At 39.8% G+C, this 14693-nt stretch overlaps 1 protein-coding gene and 1 long non-coding RNA gene across 5 annotated transcripts in view; one reads left to right on the forward strand and one right to left on the reverse strand.

The window, feature by feature from the left end:
- Window positions 1–11785, reverse strand: part of ABCB7 (ATP binding cassette subfamily B member 7) — a 162246-nt gene extending 150461 nt beyond the window's left edge. For all 4 annotated transcript variants that reach the window (XR_015159545.1, XR_015159544.1, XM_086388994.1 and 1 more), the window contains exon 1: window positions 11611–11785. Coding sequence is in view for 2 of the 4 variants with exons in the window: in XM_086388994.1 (XP_086245120.1) it covers window positions 11611–11778 (168 nt within the window). In the remaining 2 variants the exon portion in view is untranslated. The remainder of the gene's footprint in view (window positions 1–11610) is intronic.
- LOC147340649 (uncharacterized) overlaps window positions 1–13083 on the forward strand; it is a 34274-nt gene extending 21191 nt beyond the window's left edge. Inside the window, exon 3 of the long non-coding RNA XR_015159546.1 lies at window positions 11565–13083. This is a non-coding gene — a long non-coding RNA (uncharacterized LOC147340649). The remainder of the gene's footprint in view (window positions 1–11564) is intronic.
- Window positions 13084–14693: the final 1610 nt, after the last annotated feature.

Here is a 14693-nt window from a genome sequence, read left to right on the forward strand (position 1 = left end):
TAGCAATGTGGGACAAAATGGCCATGAAATGCCTCCCAAAGTATGGTCAAATTTATTACCATCAGGAGGCCTTGTCAACCACAAATTAGCATTTGCCTGTCAACTACAAATTGGCACTTGTCAAGTGCATTCACCATCAACTGAACAACAAGAAGGACATTTGCCATCCACCTGTGCTGCTGCAGCTTCTGACCTCTGACACTCCCTGAAGAGAATTCAGGGTGGAGAGTGAGGCACACTGTCCTCCAGGAAAATTGGTGGAACAAGTTTCTATAGACAGATATTTTCAGGAACTGGTTTCAAGACCCCAATCTTTGCATCTCCTCATATCTAGAAAAGCTCTAAATCCCTTCATGATGACATCAGCTCCTCGTGACTAGCAGAAAACCTTTTGCAAAATGAGTACATGATTGCACTGAACTCCCTCTTCAGAAAAATCTTATATATTTACCTTCCCTCTCTGCCTCACTCAAGAAGTCTCTCAGAGCTATCTGAGGTGCTGACTCGCCATCTGCAGTCCTCATTTTGCCCCAAATAAAACTTAACTGGCAATTCCCATGACTGCATCTTTTTTAGTCAACAGAAACCTGCAAAGAGATCCATAGACACATTACAGTAAAAATAATGAAAGTCAAAAAAAGGGGGAAAATCCTGAAAGTTCAGTTCAATACAGTTGCTCAGTTGAGTCCAACTCTTTGTGACCCCATGAACTGCAGCATACCAGGAGTCCCTGTCCATCAGCAATTCCCAGAGTTTACTCAAACTCATGTCCATTGAGTCGGTGATGCCATCCAACCATCTTATCCTCTGTTGTCCCCTTCTCCTCCTGCCCTCAATCTTTCGCAGCATCAGGGTCTTTTCAAATGAGCCAGTTCTTTACATCAGGTGGCCAAAGTATTGGAGTTTCAGCCTCAATATCAGTCCTTCCAATGAATACCCAGGACTGATCTCCTTTAGGATGGAATGGTTGGATCTCCTTTCAGTCCAAGGGACTCTTAAGAGTCTTCTCCAACACCACAGTTCAAAAGCATCAATTCTTCTGTGCTCAGCTTTCTTTATAGTCCAATTCTCACATCCATACATGACCACTGGAAAAACCATAGCCTTGACTAGACGGACCTTTGTTGGCAAAGTAATGTCTCCGCTGTTTAATATGCTGTATAGGTTGGTCATAACTTTCCTTCCAAGGAGTAAGCGTCTTTTAATTTCATGGCTGTAGTCACCATTTGCAGTGATTTTGGAGCCCCCCAAAATAAAGTCAGCCAGTGTTTCCCCATCTATTTCCCAAGAAGTGATGGGACTGGATGCCATGATCTTAGTTTTCTGAGTGTTGAGCTTTAAGACAACTTTTTCACTCTCCTCTTTCACTTTCATCAAGAGGCTCTTTAGTTCTTCACTTTCTGCCATAAGAGTGGTATCATCTGCATATCTGAGGTTATTGATATTTCTCCTGGCAATCCTGTTTCCAGCTTGTGCTTCCTCCAACCAAGCGTTTTGCATGATGTATTCTGCATATAAGTTAAATAAACAGGGTGTGACAATATACAGCCTTGCTGCTGCTAAGTCGCTTCAGTCGTGTCTGACTCTGTGTGACCTCATAGATGGCAGCCCACCAGGCTCCCCCTTCCCTGGGACTCTCCAGGCAAGAACACCGGAGTGGGTTGCCACTGTCTTCTCCAATGCATGAAAGTGAAAAGTGAAATTGCTCAGTCGTGTCCAACTCTTTGCAACCCCATGGACTGCAGCCTACCAGGCTCCTCCACCCATGGGATTTTCCAGGCAAGAGTACTGGAGTGGGTGCCATTGCCTTCTCTGATACAGCCTTGACGTACTCCTTTTCCTATTTGGAACCAGTCTGTTGTTCCATGTCCAGTTCTAACTGTTGCTTCCTGACCTGCATATAGGTTTCTCAAGAGGCAGGTCAGGTGGTCTGGTATGCCCATCTCTTTCAGAATTTTCCACAGTTTCTTGTGATCCACACAGTCAAAGGCTTTGGCATAGTCAATAAAGCAGAAATAGATGTTTTACTGGGACTTTCTTGCTTTTTCAATGATCCAGTGGATGTTGGCAATTTGATCTCTGGTTCCTCTGCCTTTTCTAAAACCAGCTTGAACATCTGGAAGTTCACGGTTCACATATTGTTGAAGCCTGGCTTGGAGAATTTTGAGCATTATTTTACTAGTATGTGAGATGAGTGCAATTGTTCAGTAGTTTGAGCATTCTTTTGCATTGCCTTTCTTTGGGATTGGAATGAAAACTGACTTTTTCCAGTCCTGTGGGCACTGCTGAGTTTTCCAAATTTGCTGGCATATTGAGTGCAGCACTTTCACAGCATCATCTTTAGGATTTGAAATAGATCAACTGGAATTCCATCACCTCCACTAGCTTTGTTTGTAGTGATGCTTCCTAAGGCCCACCTGACTTCACATTCCAGGATGTCTGGCTCTAGGTGAGTGATCACACCATCATGATTATCTTGGTCATGAAGACCTTTTTTGTACAGTTCTTCTGTTTTCTTGCCACCTCTTCTTAATATCTTCTACTTCTGTTAGGTCCATACCATTTCTGTCCTTTATTGAGCCCAACTCTCCATGAAATGTTCTCTTGGTATCTCTAATTTTCTTGAAGAGATCTCCAGTCTTTCCCATTCTATTGTTTTCCTCTATTTCTTTGTATTGATCACTGAGGAAGGCTTTTTTGTCTTTCCTTGCTATTCTTTGGAACTCTGCATTCAAATGGGTATATCTTTCCTTTTCTCCTTTGCTTTTCGCTTCTCTTCTTTTCACAGCTATTTGTAAGGCCTCCTCAGACAGCCATTTTGCTTTTAGCATTTCTTTTTCTTGGGGATGGTCTTGATCCCTGTGTCCTGTACAGTGTCACAAACCTCCGTTCATAGTTCATCAGGCAGTCTATCTATCAGATCTAGTCCCTTAAATCTATTTCTCACTTCCACTGTATAATCATAAGGGATTTGATTTAGGTCATACCTGAATGGTCTAGTGGTTTTCCCCACTTTCTTCAGTCTGAATTTGGCAATAAGCAGTTCATGATCTGAGTCACAGTTAGCTCCCGTTCTTGTTTTTGCTGACTGTATAGAGCTTCTCCATCTTTGGCTGCAAAGAATATAATCAGTCTGATTTAGGTGTTGAACATCTGGTGATGTCCGTATGTAGTCTTCTCTTGTGTTGTTGGAAGAAGGTGTTTGCTATGCACTGTATTGGCAAAACTCTATTAGCCTTTGCTCTGCTTCATTCTGTATTCCAAGGCCAAATTTGCCTGTTACTCCAGGTGTTTCTTGATTTCCTACTTTTGCATTCCAGTCCACTATAATGAAAAGGACATCTTTTTTGGGGTGTTAGTTCTAGAAGGTCTTGTAGGTCTTCACAGAACCATTCAACTTCAGCTTCTTCAGCATTACTGGTAGGGGCACAGACTTGGATAACCATGATATTGAATGGTTTGCCTTGGAAACAAACAGAGATCATTCTGTCATTTTTGAGATTGCGGCCAAGTACTGCATTTTGGACTCTTTGTTGACTATGATGGCTACTCCATTTCTTCTAAGGGATTCTTGCCCACTGTAGTAGATATAATGGTTATCTGAGTTAAATCCACCCATTCCAGTCCATCTTAGTTCACTGATTCCTAGAATGTGGATGTTCACTCTTGCCATCTGTTTGATCACTTCCAATTTGCCTTGATTCATGGACCTAACATTCCAGGTTCCTATACAATACTGCTCTTTGCAGCATCGGACCCTGCTTCCATCACCAGTCACATCCACAACTGGGTGTTGTTTTTGCTTTGGCTCTGTCTCTTCATTCTTTCTGGAGTTAGTTCTCCACTGATCTCCAGTAGCATATTCGGCACTTACTGACCTGGGGAGTTCATCTTTCAGTGTCCTATCTTTTTGCCTTTTCATACCGTTCGTGAGTTCTCAAATACTGAAATGGTTTGCCATTCCCTTATCCAGTGGACCACATTTTGTCAGCACTCTCCACCATGCCCCGTCCATCTTGGCTGGCCTTACATGGCATGGCTCATTGTATCATTACACTATATAAATGTACATTTTTTCTATTTTCTTCTTTGTACTGATTTAAAAATCAATCATATAAAAATATTTATATAATGTACGTTATGCTATGCTAAGTCACTTCAGTCGCGTCCGACTCTGTGCGACCCCATAGACGGCAGCCCACCAGGCTCTGCCGTCCCTGGGATTCTCCAGGCAACAATACTGGAGTGGGTTGCCATTTCCTTCTCCAATGCATGAAAGAGAAAAGTGAAAGTGAAGTCACTCAGTCGTGTCAGACTCTTAGGGACCCCATGGACTGCAGCCTACCAGGCTCCCCTGTCCATGGATTTTCCAGGCAAGAGTACTGGAGTGGGGTGCCATTGCCTTTGAGCCTATAACATAGAGAGATGCAATACGCTTGCCAATAACAGCACAAAGGAAATGGGTGGCAGCATAGCTGTATTGGGCTAAGGAATGAATCCAGATAACTCAAACACAAGAGAACAAATGAAAGGAACCAGAAATGATAAATATGAAGGTTAAAATAACAAACGCCATAAATATTTATTTACCCTCCTTTCTTATCTCAACTTCTTTAAAAGTCATAAAATTATATAAAGTCATAATTCTCACAATATATTGTTAGGACTGTAACATTTATAGATGTAATATATAGAGAAGTAAAGCAACAAAGTGGGGGAAGGAACCAGAACTATGCAAAAGTAATGTTTCTATAAGTCACTGCTGCTGCTGCTGCTAAGTCACTTCAGTCGTGTCCGACTCTGTGCGACCCCATAGACGGAAGCCCACCAGGCTCACCTGTCCCTAGGATTCTCCAGGCAAGAACACTGGACTGGGTTGCCATTTCCTTCTCTGGTGCATGAAAGTGAAAAGTGAAAGTGAAGTCACTCAGTCGTGTCCCACTCTTAGCGACCCCGTGGACTACAGCCTACCAGGGTCCTTCATCCATGGGATTTTCCAGGCAAGAGTACTGGAGTGGGGTGCCATTGCCTTCTCCTAGAATTAAGTTATAAAATACTTAGAAGAAAACCTAAAGGTAAATCTCCATTACCTCAGATTTGGCAATGGATTTTTAGCTATAACACGAAAAGTATGAACAATAAAAGAAAAAAAATAGATAAATTTGACTTCAACAAAATGAAAAACTTCTGTGCTTCAAAGTACACTATCAAGGAAGAAAGAGACAATCTACACAATGAGAGAAAACATTTGCAAATCATATATCTGATAAGGAACTTGAATATAGAATAAGGACTCTCATATCTCAATAGTAAAAAGAACAATAATCCAATTAAACATTGGGTAAAGGACCTGAATTGCCATTTCTCCAAAGAATACATACAAATGGCCAATAAGCACATGGATAGTTGCTCAACATCTTTAGTTATCAAAGAAACACAAATCAAAACCACAAGGAGACATGACTTCACACCCACCAAAATGGCTAGACTAAAAAAGTCAGATAACAACTAATAGCTAGGATATAGAAAAATTGGTACCCTCAGACACTTCTGATGTAAAATCCTGTAGTCACTCTGAAAACCAGTTTGGCAGCTTTATAAAGAATTAAACATAGAATTACCATATGACCCTACAAATCTACTCTTATGTGTACACCCAAGAGAAATGAAAATATTATGTCCATATAAAACTTGTATATAAATATTAAGCACCATTATTCATAACAGACAAAAGATGGAAACAACCTGAATGACTATCAACTGATGAATGAATAATCTTACATCCATACCATCAAATATTATTCAGCTATAAAAAGAAATGAAGTATTTAATGCATGCCATAGCATGGATGAACCTTGAAAACATAATGCTAAGAAGCCAGTCTCAAGACCAAATATTAAAAGATTCCATTTATGTGAAATGTCCAGAATGGACAAGTCTATAGAGACTGAACATAGATTAATGTTGTATAGGTCTGGTGGGGAAGGGGGAATGAGGGTGATAGCCAAAAGGTTTCTTTCTGAGGTAATGAAAATGTAAAACTGACTGTGGTGATGGTGGTATGTATTGCTGAATATACTAAAACACATTGAATATAATAAACCCATTGAATTGTACACTTTAAGTGGGTGACTTTTAGATATGTGAACTAATCCCAATAAAGATGTTTTTAAAAAAATGAAGAAAGTACATTATCAGTGTCAGGATCAAGAGTTAAGAACTCATTTAACATAGATTAAAAAAGCACTATGGATTATGTATATGATGCCTCAGTTTCTACCACATCAATATTAATGAAATAAATCAAAAATTCTTTCAAAACTTAAGTCTTTTTAATATGAATTAGTATAGTAGAGAGGCAACTGTATAATAATCATTATAATTTAGGTCTTATCATATGAAATCTTTCCATTTTAAGAAAAAATTTTTTCTTAATAAATAAACTCAAATAAATAATAATAAACTCAAAATGGATTAAATACCTAAATGTAAGGCCAGACACTCTAAAACTCTTATCTTAGAGGATAAGATAGCCAGAACACTCTGACATAAATCACAGCAAGATCTTTTTTGATACACTTCCTAGAGTAATGAAAATAAAAATTAACAAACAGGACCTAGTTAAAAGCTTTTTGCACAGGAACAGAAACCATGAACAAAACACAGAATGAGATGTGACAGACAAGGAATTAATCCCCAAAATATACAAACAGCTCATGCAGCTCAATAGAAAAAAAAAAAAAAAAAAACAATGAAAATATGGGTGGAAGACCTAAACAGACATTTCTCCAAAGAAGACATACAGATGGCCAAGAGGCACATGAAAAAATATTCAACATCACTAATTATTAGAGAAATGAGAATCAAAACTACAATGAGGTATCACCTCACATCAGAGAGAATGGCCATTATCAAAAGATCTACAAACAATAAATGCTGGAGAGGACTTCCCTTGTGGTACAGTGGATGGGAGTCTGCCTGCCAATGCAGGAGACACGAGTTCAATTCCTTGTATGGGAAGATTCCACATGCAGTGGAGCAACCAAGCCCATGCACCACAACTACTGAGCCAACACACTAGAGCCTGCAAGCCAGCACCACAACTACTGAAGCCTGTATGCTCTGGGGTCCACGAGCCACAACTACTGAGGCCCTTGCATGTAGAGTCTGTGCTCTGCAGCAAGAGAAGCCACTGCAATGAGAAGCCACTGCAACAAAGAGTAGCCCCCACTCGCCACAACTAGAGAAAGCCTGCACACAGCAACAAAGACCCAGCTCAACCAAAAATTAATTAATTTTAATTAACTAATTAAAATTAATTAAATTAACTGGGAATGTAAATGTTAACAGCTGCTGTGGAGAACAGTATGGAGGTTCCTTAACTAAAAATAGAGCTACTATATGACCCTTCAATCCTGCTCCTGGGCAAATATTCAGGAAAAAACATAATTCAAAAAGATACATGTACCCCAATATTCATTGCAGCACTATTTACAATAGCCAGGGCATGGAAGCAACCTAAAGGTCCATCAACAAAGGAATGAATAAAGAAGATGTGGTACATATATACAAGGGACGATTACTCATCCATAAAAAAGCACAAAATAATGCCATTTGCAGCAACATGGATTAGACCTAGACACTGTCATATGGAGTGAAGGAAGTCAGAGAAAGACAAATACCATGTGATACTGCTTATATGTGGAATCTAAAAAAATGATACAAATGAACCTATTTACGAAAAGGAAATAGAGTCACAGATGTAGAAAGCGAACTTATGGTTACTAGGGGAGAAGGAGGTAGGCATAAACTGGGAGATTGGGACTGACATGTACAAACTGCTATATTTAAAATGGATAACCAACAAGGACCTACTGTATAGCACAGGGAACTCTGCTCAATGTTATATGGCATCCTGGATAGGAAGGGAATTTGGGGAAGAATGGATACATATATGCATGGCTGAATCCCTTTGCTGTCCACTTGAAACTATCACAACACTGTTAATCAGCTATACTCCAATATAAAATAAAAAGCTTAAAAAAATAAAATAGACAACTAATAACCTATTATATAGTACAGGGAACTCTACTCAATATTGTAATGACCTATATGGGAATAGAATCTAAAAATAATAGATATATGTATATGTATAACTGATTCACTTTGTTGTACAGCAGAAACTAACACAACATTGTAAATCAACTATACTTCAATAAAAAACTATTTTTTAAAAATGAAGAAAGTATCAGTGTCAGGATCGAGAGGCAAGGACTCGTTAAACAGAAAAAAGGCACTATAGATTAATTATATGATGCAATTTCTAACATATCAATATTAATGAAATAAATATAAAATTCCATCATTCAAAATTCTTAAGTTCTTTAATATTAATTAGTATAGTAGAGAGGCAAGTGTATAATAATCATTATAATTTAGGTCTTATCATATGAAATGTTCCCATTTTAAGAAAAAACTTTTAAGCATTTCCCTCTATGAATAGTGGTCTAGTATAATAATTAGATTATGGGTTTCCCAGGTGGCTCAGTGGTAAAGAATCTGCCTGCCAAGCAGGAGATGCAGGTTCAATCCCTGGGTCAGAAAGATCCCCTGGTAAAGGAAATGGCAACCCACTCCAGTATTCTTGCCTGGAGAATTCCATGGACAGAGGAGCTTCGTGGGCTACAGTCCATGGGACTGAAAGAGTTGGAAACAACTCAGTGACTAAACAATTATTAGATAAGTATCTTTATGACTCAACATACATTCACTGTGTGATTAGTGTCTGTCACAGTCTTAATTACCCTTATATAAATATCTAACACACAAAAGGCAATAAACAAATGAATGGCCTTAATGGCTGTCATTTATCTATACTAGAACTTAGTCTCCTCATCTGCAAAATTAGAAGGCCTGGATATGATCTTTTCTATAGTAGTACGATTCAATAGAAATTTCTACAATAATGGAAACATTCCATATCTATATGGCTACTCAGTCTTTAAAATGTAACTAATGCAACTGAGGAATTAGATTTTTAATTTAAACAGCCACATGAAGCTAGCAACTAACACACTATACAGCACAGCTCTAGGGCATAATCCTGTGTGAAAAACACATTTCCCAATACATCACTGTAACCACATACAAGTGGGAATATATATGTGTGTGCATGGCTCGGCTTAAAAGAAAAAAAAAGAACTCCCATATGATCTAGCAATTCCATTTCTGGGAATATATACAAAGGAAATGTAAACACTAACTCTAAAAATATCTGCACCCCCATGTTCATAGTAGCATCACTTACAATAGCCAAGACATGGAAACAACCTAAGTGTCCATCAATGGATGAATTGACAAAGCTATGAGATCATGCATGCATGTGTGCTAAGGTACTTCAGTCATGTCTGAAGCTTTGTGACCCTATTGACTGTAGCCTGCCAGGTTCCTCTGTCCATGGGATTCTCCAGGCAAGAACACTGAAGTGGGTAGCCATGCACTCCTCCAAGGGATCTTCCCCACCCAAAGATCAAACCCGCATCTCTTAAGTCTTCTGCACTGGCAGGTGGGTTCTTTACCACTAGCACCACCTACTAAGCCCCAGGAATGACACATACACTCATAAAACAATACTTTCCTAAATACATATAAAGCATTGATATTTTCTTTCCTATTCTACTAAATTTCATTTAAAAACAGTGCTGATCCAACTACTAATATGACTTCATAACACAGCACTAAGGTTCCTTTCAGCTCTAAAATACACTATACATACTAATGATTTGTTCTAAAATTATGCACTCAGTGTTTATTTTGTAATCTTAACCACAAGTAACTAATTAATCTGAAAATTTGCCTCAGGTTCTATCAGGGTCCACTTTAAAAGCCTTATAATCATTCATTTCCCTGTTAAACCCACATTTTCAAACAAGAGGCAAGAGTTGCATGCCTTTAAGTAGAAAACAATGGTAACATCTTTTCCTTGCTTTTTACACTTCAGAAATGGTAACCAAAGGAAATGGCAGGATATAGAGGAGAGAGTGGAGGAAACTGTGGGGATAGTGTTCATGTAAAGAGAAAGCTAACTTTTTTATTGCCATTACTTCCTCTGAAACTCTTAATGACTTCTCCTTCCCCCTCATTCTTGGAGCCTGAAAGTCCTACAAATTTTATCTTAACTTCATGTGGCTTATTAGAGGACTAGAGAACAAGACTGGTTCCCGAGAGATCACATGTTACACATTTCAACTACAAAATGCTTTAAAAAAAACTTTACTAAAAGGATCTGATTTGCTTCTCTAGCCCAATCTGCCATCTCCTATCAAGAACTCCAGTTCATGCTCTCTCACCTGTGGGCCTTTGCACATGCTATTCCCTCTTTAACTAACTTCTAATTTTTCAGATCTTGGCTTAGATATCAGTTACTCAAGGCAATTTTCTCCACCTCAAGATTAGTTTTGATGCCTCTCATGTATATTCTTCCAGTACTTTGTACCTTCCCCATCATTGCACTACTGTATTATAATTGTTTTAAATATTTATTGACAAAGAATAAAAACTTAAGAGGTTGTTTATCATATAAAGCTGACATTTTAATGATCCAGATGAACAAGGGATGCCAATTAAGCTTTTTGTCAATTATAGGCAATAAAAAGATATACTGAAGTACAAGCATTATAAAAATAACAATTTAAAAAACTATTCTAAAATGAAAGATAATAATGAATACAAATATTAAGATGCACTGTAGCCACAGCTACATTCATTAGCTAAAGATAAGATTATGGCTTCCAAAATGACCTGTGTACACATAGGAACACTATTTTCAGATCAAAGGATAAAGGTGTTTACATATAAATTTAGGGCGGTCTATATTTTGGAGACAGAGATAATTACGGTTTGAGCCTATCAAGGAGCACTGTCAGCAAGGGAGCTAACTGGAGCTAATTCAATTTGCCGCTTGTTTATAGGTAGCTTGTAATCTTCCAGCGCCTTCCAAATTGCTACTTCCCGCTGAGTAAAACCTCAAGCATTGGCAAATTGGTCCCAAACTCTATTACTAACTTTGGAAAGTAGCCCAGTTTTCCTTGCATTTAGAAAAGTAAGCTGCCTGGGAATGGTGTCTGAGTGTGTGTGTGGTAGTCGCTCAACCGTGTCCGACTCTTCGCGACCCCATGGATTGGGGCCCGCCAGGCTCCTCCGTCCGTGGGATTGTCCAGGCAAGAATACTGGAGTGGGTAGCCGTTTCGCTTCTCCAGGTATCTTCCCCATCCAGGAATTAAACCCTGGTCTCCCGCATTGCAGGCAGACTCTTTACCGTCTGAGGCACTAGGAAAGACTATGATGGTGTTTACCCTGCCTCTTAAATTCAGAGGAAAAACTGGAAATTATGAGCGTCACTAGTATGTCCCGTTCCCACTTACTGTACCCTAAAGATTTTCTTCACCCTCTCCTCACATTTCTAACCCTAATTTCCTTCACTAATGCTGCTCCAAGTCAGCCCTGACCTTTCTTCTTTGCACTGTCTCTGACTCAAAGATACAAGAGCAATCTTTTCCCTATAGGTCCCCTTGTCCTTCACCCTACACATCCAAGTGAAGGGCATCTCACCTGAGAGATTCCAGCAGTTCCCGAGCTGCGGAGCTGATGTGACCTCCACTGCGGACCTGGGCCCGGGAAAAAGACTAAAGGCCGAATCAGAATCACGGCGTGCCGGCGCTTTTCGAAAGCAACCGCCGCAGCTGCCCAGCGCCAGGAATGTATCGCGAGCAGCGCCATCTTGAGCGAGGAAAGAGGAACCGAAGTAGAGGATTGTGGGACTCTGGCGGTCGGAACTCACTACTACCTTAGTCCTTCTCCCCCTCCCTCCCAGGCGGAGACCGGAAATAGCTTCTCCGTGAAGATTCAGCCACTTTAGCGTAACTGCTTCCCCCACCCGCCCCCCGGCTGGTTTTCGAGTGTTTTTCTTACGCAGCCGGGAATATCGGAATAACATTGTTTTTCTTAGCTTCGATTTGTCAGATAAAACACTGGATGCGCAGTTAAATTTGAGTTTCAGATAACAGTGGATCATTTCTTAGTATAGTTAGGTCCCAAAACCGTATTTGCTAAATCCAGCAACCATATCTGGTCAGTCATCTCACTCTTCTGCCGACTCCAACTCGGTGCCGAGATCCGCTCTCTCCATTTTCCCTCTAAATATTCTCATCACTCTCCTGTGTACTACTGCTTAGGGCAGATTAAACTACAGATATTGATGTCCCCAGGGAGAAGCTTCATCTGTGAGATACACTGTGAGATTCACTTGCTGTGTTGTTGTTTAGTCGCTAAGTCGTGTCCGACTCTTTTGTGACCCCATGGACTGTAGTCCGCCAGGCTCCTCTGTCCATGGGATTTTCCAAGCAATAATACTGGAGTGGGTTGCCGTTTCCTTCTCTCTGCGATGTTATAAGCGCTTTCATTTGGCTGATTGTTCTTCGCACAAACTTTGGAGCAGTTTTCCATTGGTTTTCTGTTGCTCTTGGGAGGGTTTTATACGCACAAACACACACACCCCTTTACTCTGCTAATTTGCCTCTGTACCTCTTCCTTTTGGTTTCTGCAGTATCTAATTATTCTGAAGCAGCTAGATTTGCTGAAGGATGGTAAAATGAAAATGTATGCAGAGAAGTTCATGTTTAAAGACGCATTTATATTCTTTTGTCACCACTATCATCCAACAAAATGATGTTGAAATATGTTTATGGTTATCTAGGAAACTATATTTCTAAGCATAAATGCTACCTGAAACCCTGGAGACGGTAGTGTGGTTTGCAATATTCTATTCACTGCTGCATTCTCAAACTTTCGCACAAGACAGGCAAATAATTATGAACTAGCTATGTAGAGGCACCGTGGACTAATGATAAGTCTGATAAAGACAAAGAATATGCATGACCCGTGCAGTTAGCTTTACTTAGTTTCAGGATTCATATTAGGCTCCAGGTTTCCAGAGAAGAAGATGCTTGAAAGGAATTATTTACAGACTAAAGGAATTGTTTAAGACTGAAGTTTCCAGTTGAAAGGAATTCCATGTGAAGGAAATAGCATGTTTAACAACAAGAAGGCATGAGAAGACATCTCCAGGTTTGGGAGTAGGGAGTGTGTGGCAGAGTAGTAAGAGATGGGCCTGGGTAAGCAGAGATGGTAAAGGGGCTTGTATTTCATTCTAAGAAGTTAATGCTTGATTCTATATGAGTGAATGGTTTTAATCAGTAAGAAAGTGAAAGTTGCTCAGTCCTATCTGACTCTTTCTGACTCCATGGACTATATAGCCCACGGAATTCTCTGGCCCAGAATACTGGAGTGGGTAGCCTTTCCCTTCTCCAGGGGATCTTCCCAACCCAGGGATTGAACCCAGGTTTCCAACATTGCAGGCATATTCTTTACCAGCTGAGCCACAAGGGAAGCCCTTAATTGGGAATGTAACATGATTAGATTTATATGTTCATTAAACCACTCTGGCTTAGTAAGGTTGTACTGGAGGGAGTTCAGACTGGAGTCATGAATTTAAGGCAATTGTCATAAAATAAAGGCCTGAACCTGGCAGTAGCAAGGGCAGTAGGTCAATTCCAGAGATATTATGGAGATAGAATTGACAGAACTTAGTGACTAATTTGATATTTCTGGCTTCTCATTGTCTAGTTGACAAATCAACAGTGGCTTCTTTCATTAATGTCTACCTAAATCATCATTAATAAACATTTATTCAGCATCTATTCTGTGTTAACCAGAGAAGGCAATGGCAACCCACTCCAGTACTCTTGCCTGGAAAATCCCATGGATGGAGGAGCCTGGTGGGCTGCAGTCCATGGGGTCGTGGAGAGTCCGCACAACTGAGCGACTTCATTTTCACTTTTCACTTTCCTGCATTGGAGAAGGAAATGGCAACCCACTCCAGTGTTCTTGCCTGGAGAATCCCAGGGACAGAGGAGCCTGGTAGGAGGCTGTCTATGGGGTCACACAGAGTCGGACACGACTGAAGCGACTTAGCAGCAGCATTCTGTGTTAACAACACTGTACACTAGAGAAGCCCTAGATTCTACCAATGATTTCTATAATAGCTGAGTATTGCTACTGAATCTTTCTACCCAAGTAAAGTATTGTCCAGTAATGCTCTAATTTAAAAAAAAAAAAAATTCAGGAACCTAGGGATTCCCTGGTGGTCCAGTTGTTAGGGCTCTGTGCTTCTACTTCAAGGGGCATGGGTTTGATCCCTGGTCAGGGAATTAAGATCAGGCATGCTTCAGGGTGGAGCCAAAAAAAATTTAAAACTGTGGGAACTTATACAATATATATTTTGTGATAGTCTGTCAGATATAATGTGACAAGATAATATCTTAAATTTATGTACTTTCGGAAACACTCACACACATTATCTTTCTGGATCTTAGTAACATTTTTGTGGGTATTTCTTGTTGCTAGTAGATAAAGAAGACCAGGGCCATGTTGTGTTAGAGTCAGCATTAGAACCGTAGTATTCAAACTACTATTCCACTGTTTTTTACACTAAAGATGTTACCCCCACTCAAATGCAAGATTTAATTGAAAGTCTCTATGGGCCATAGAGAATTCTCAGATTTTAAATAAGGCATAATCTCAGAAGTCTGAAACATCTGATCCTACAGATGATTTCTCAGGAGTGTTGAGATGTT

Source organism: Bos grunniens, chromosome X (genome assembly GCF_055505025.1).
Source record: "Bos grunniens cultivar Pamir isolate PY7600 chromosome X, Bosgru_T2T1.0, whole genome shotgun sequence".
NCBI lineage: Eukaryota > Metazoa > Chordata > Mammalia > Artiodactyla > Bovidae > Bos > Bos grunniens.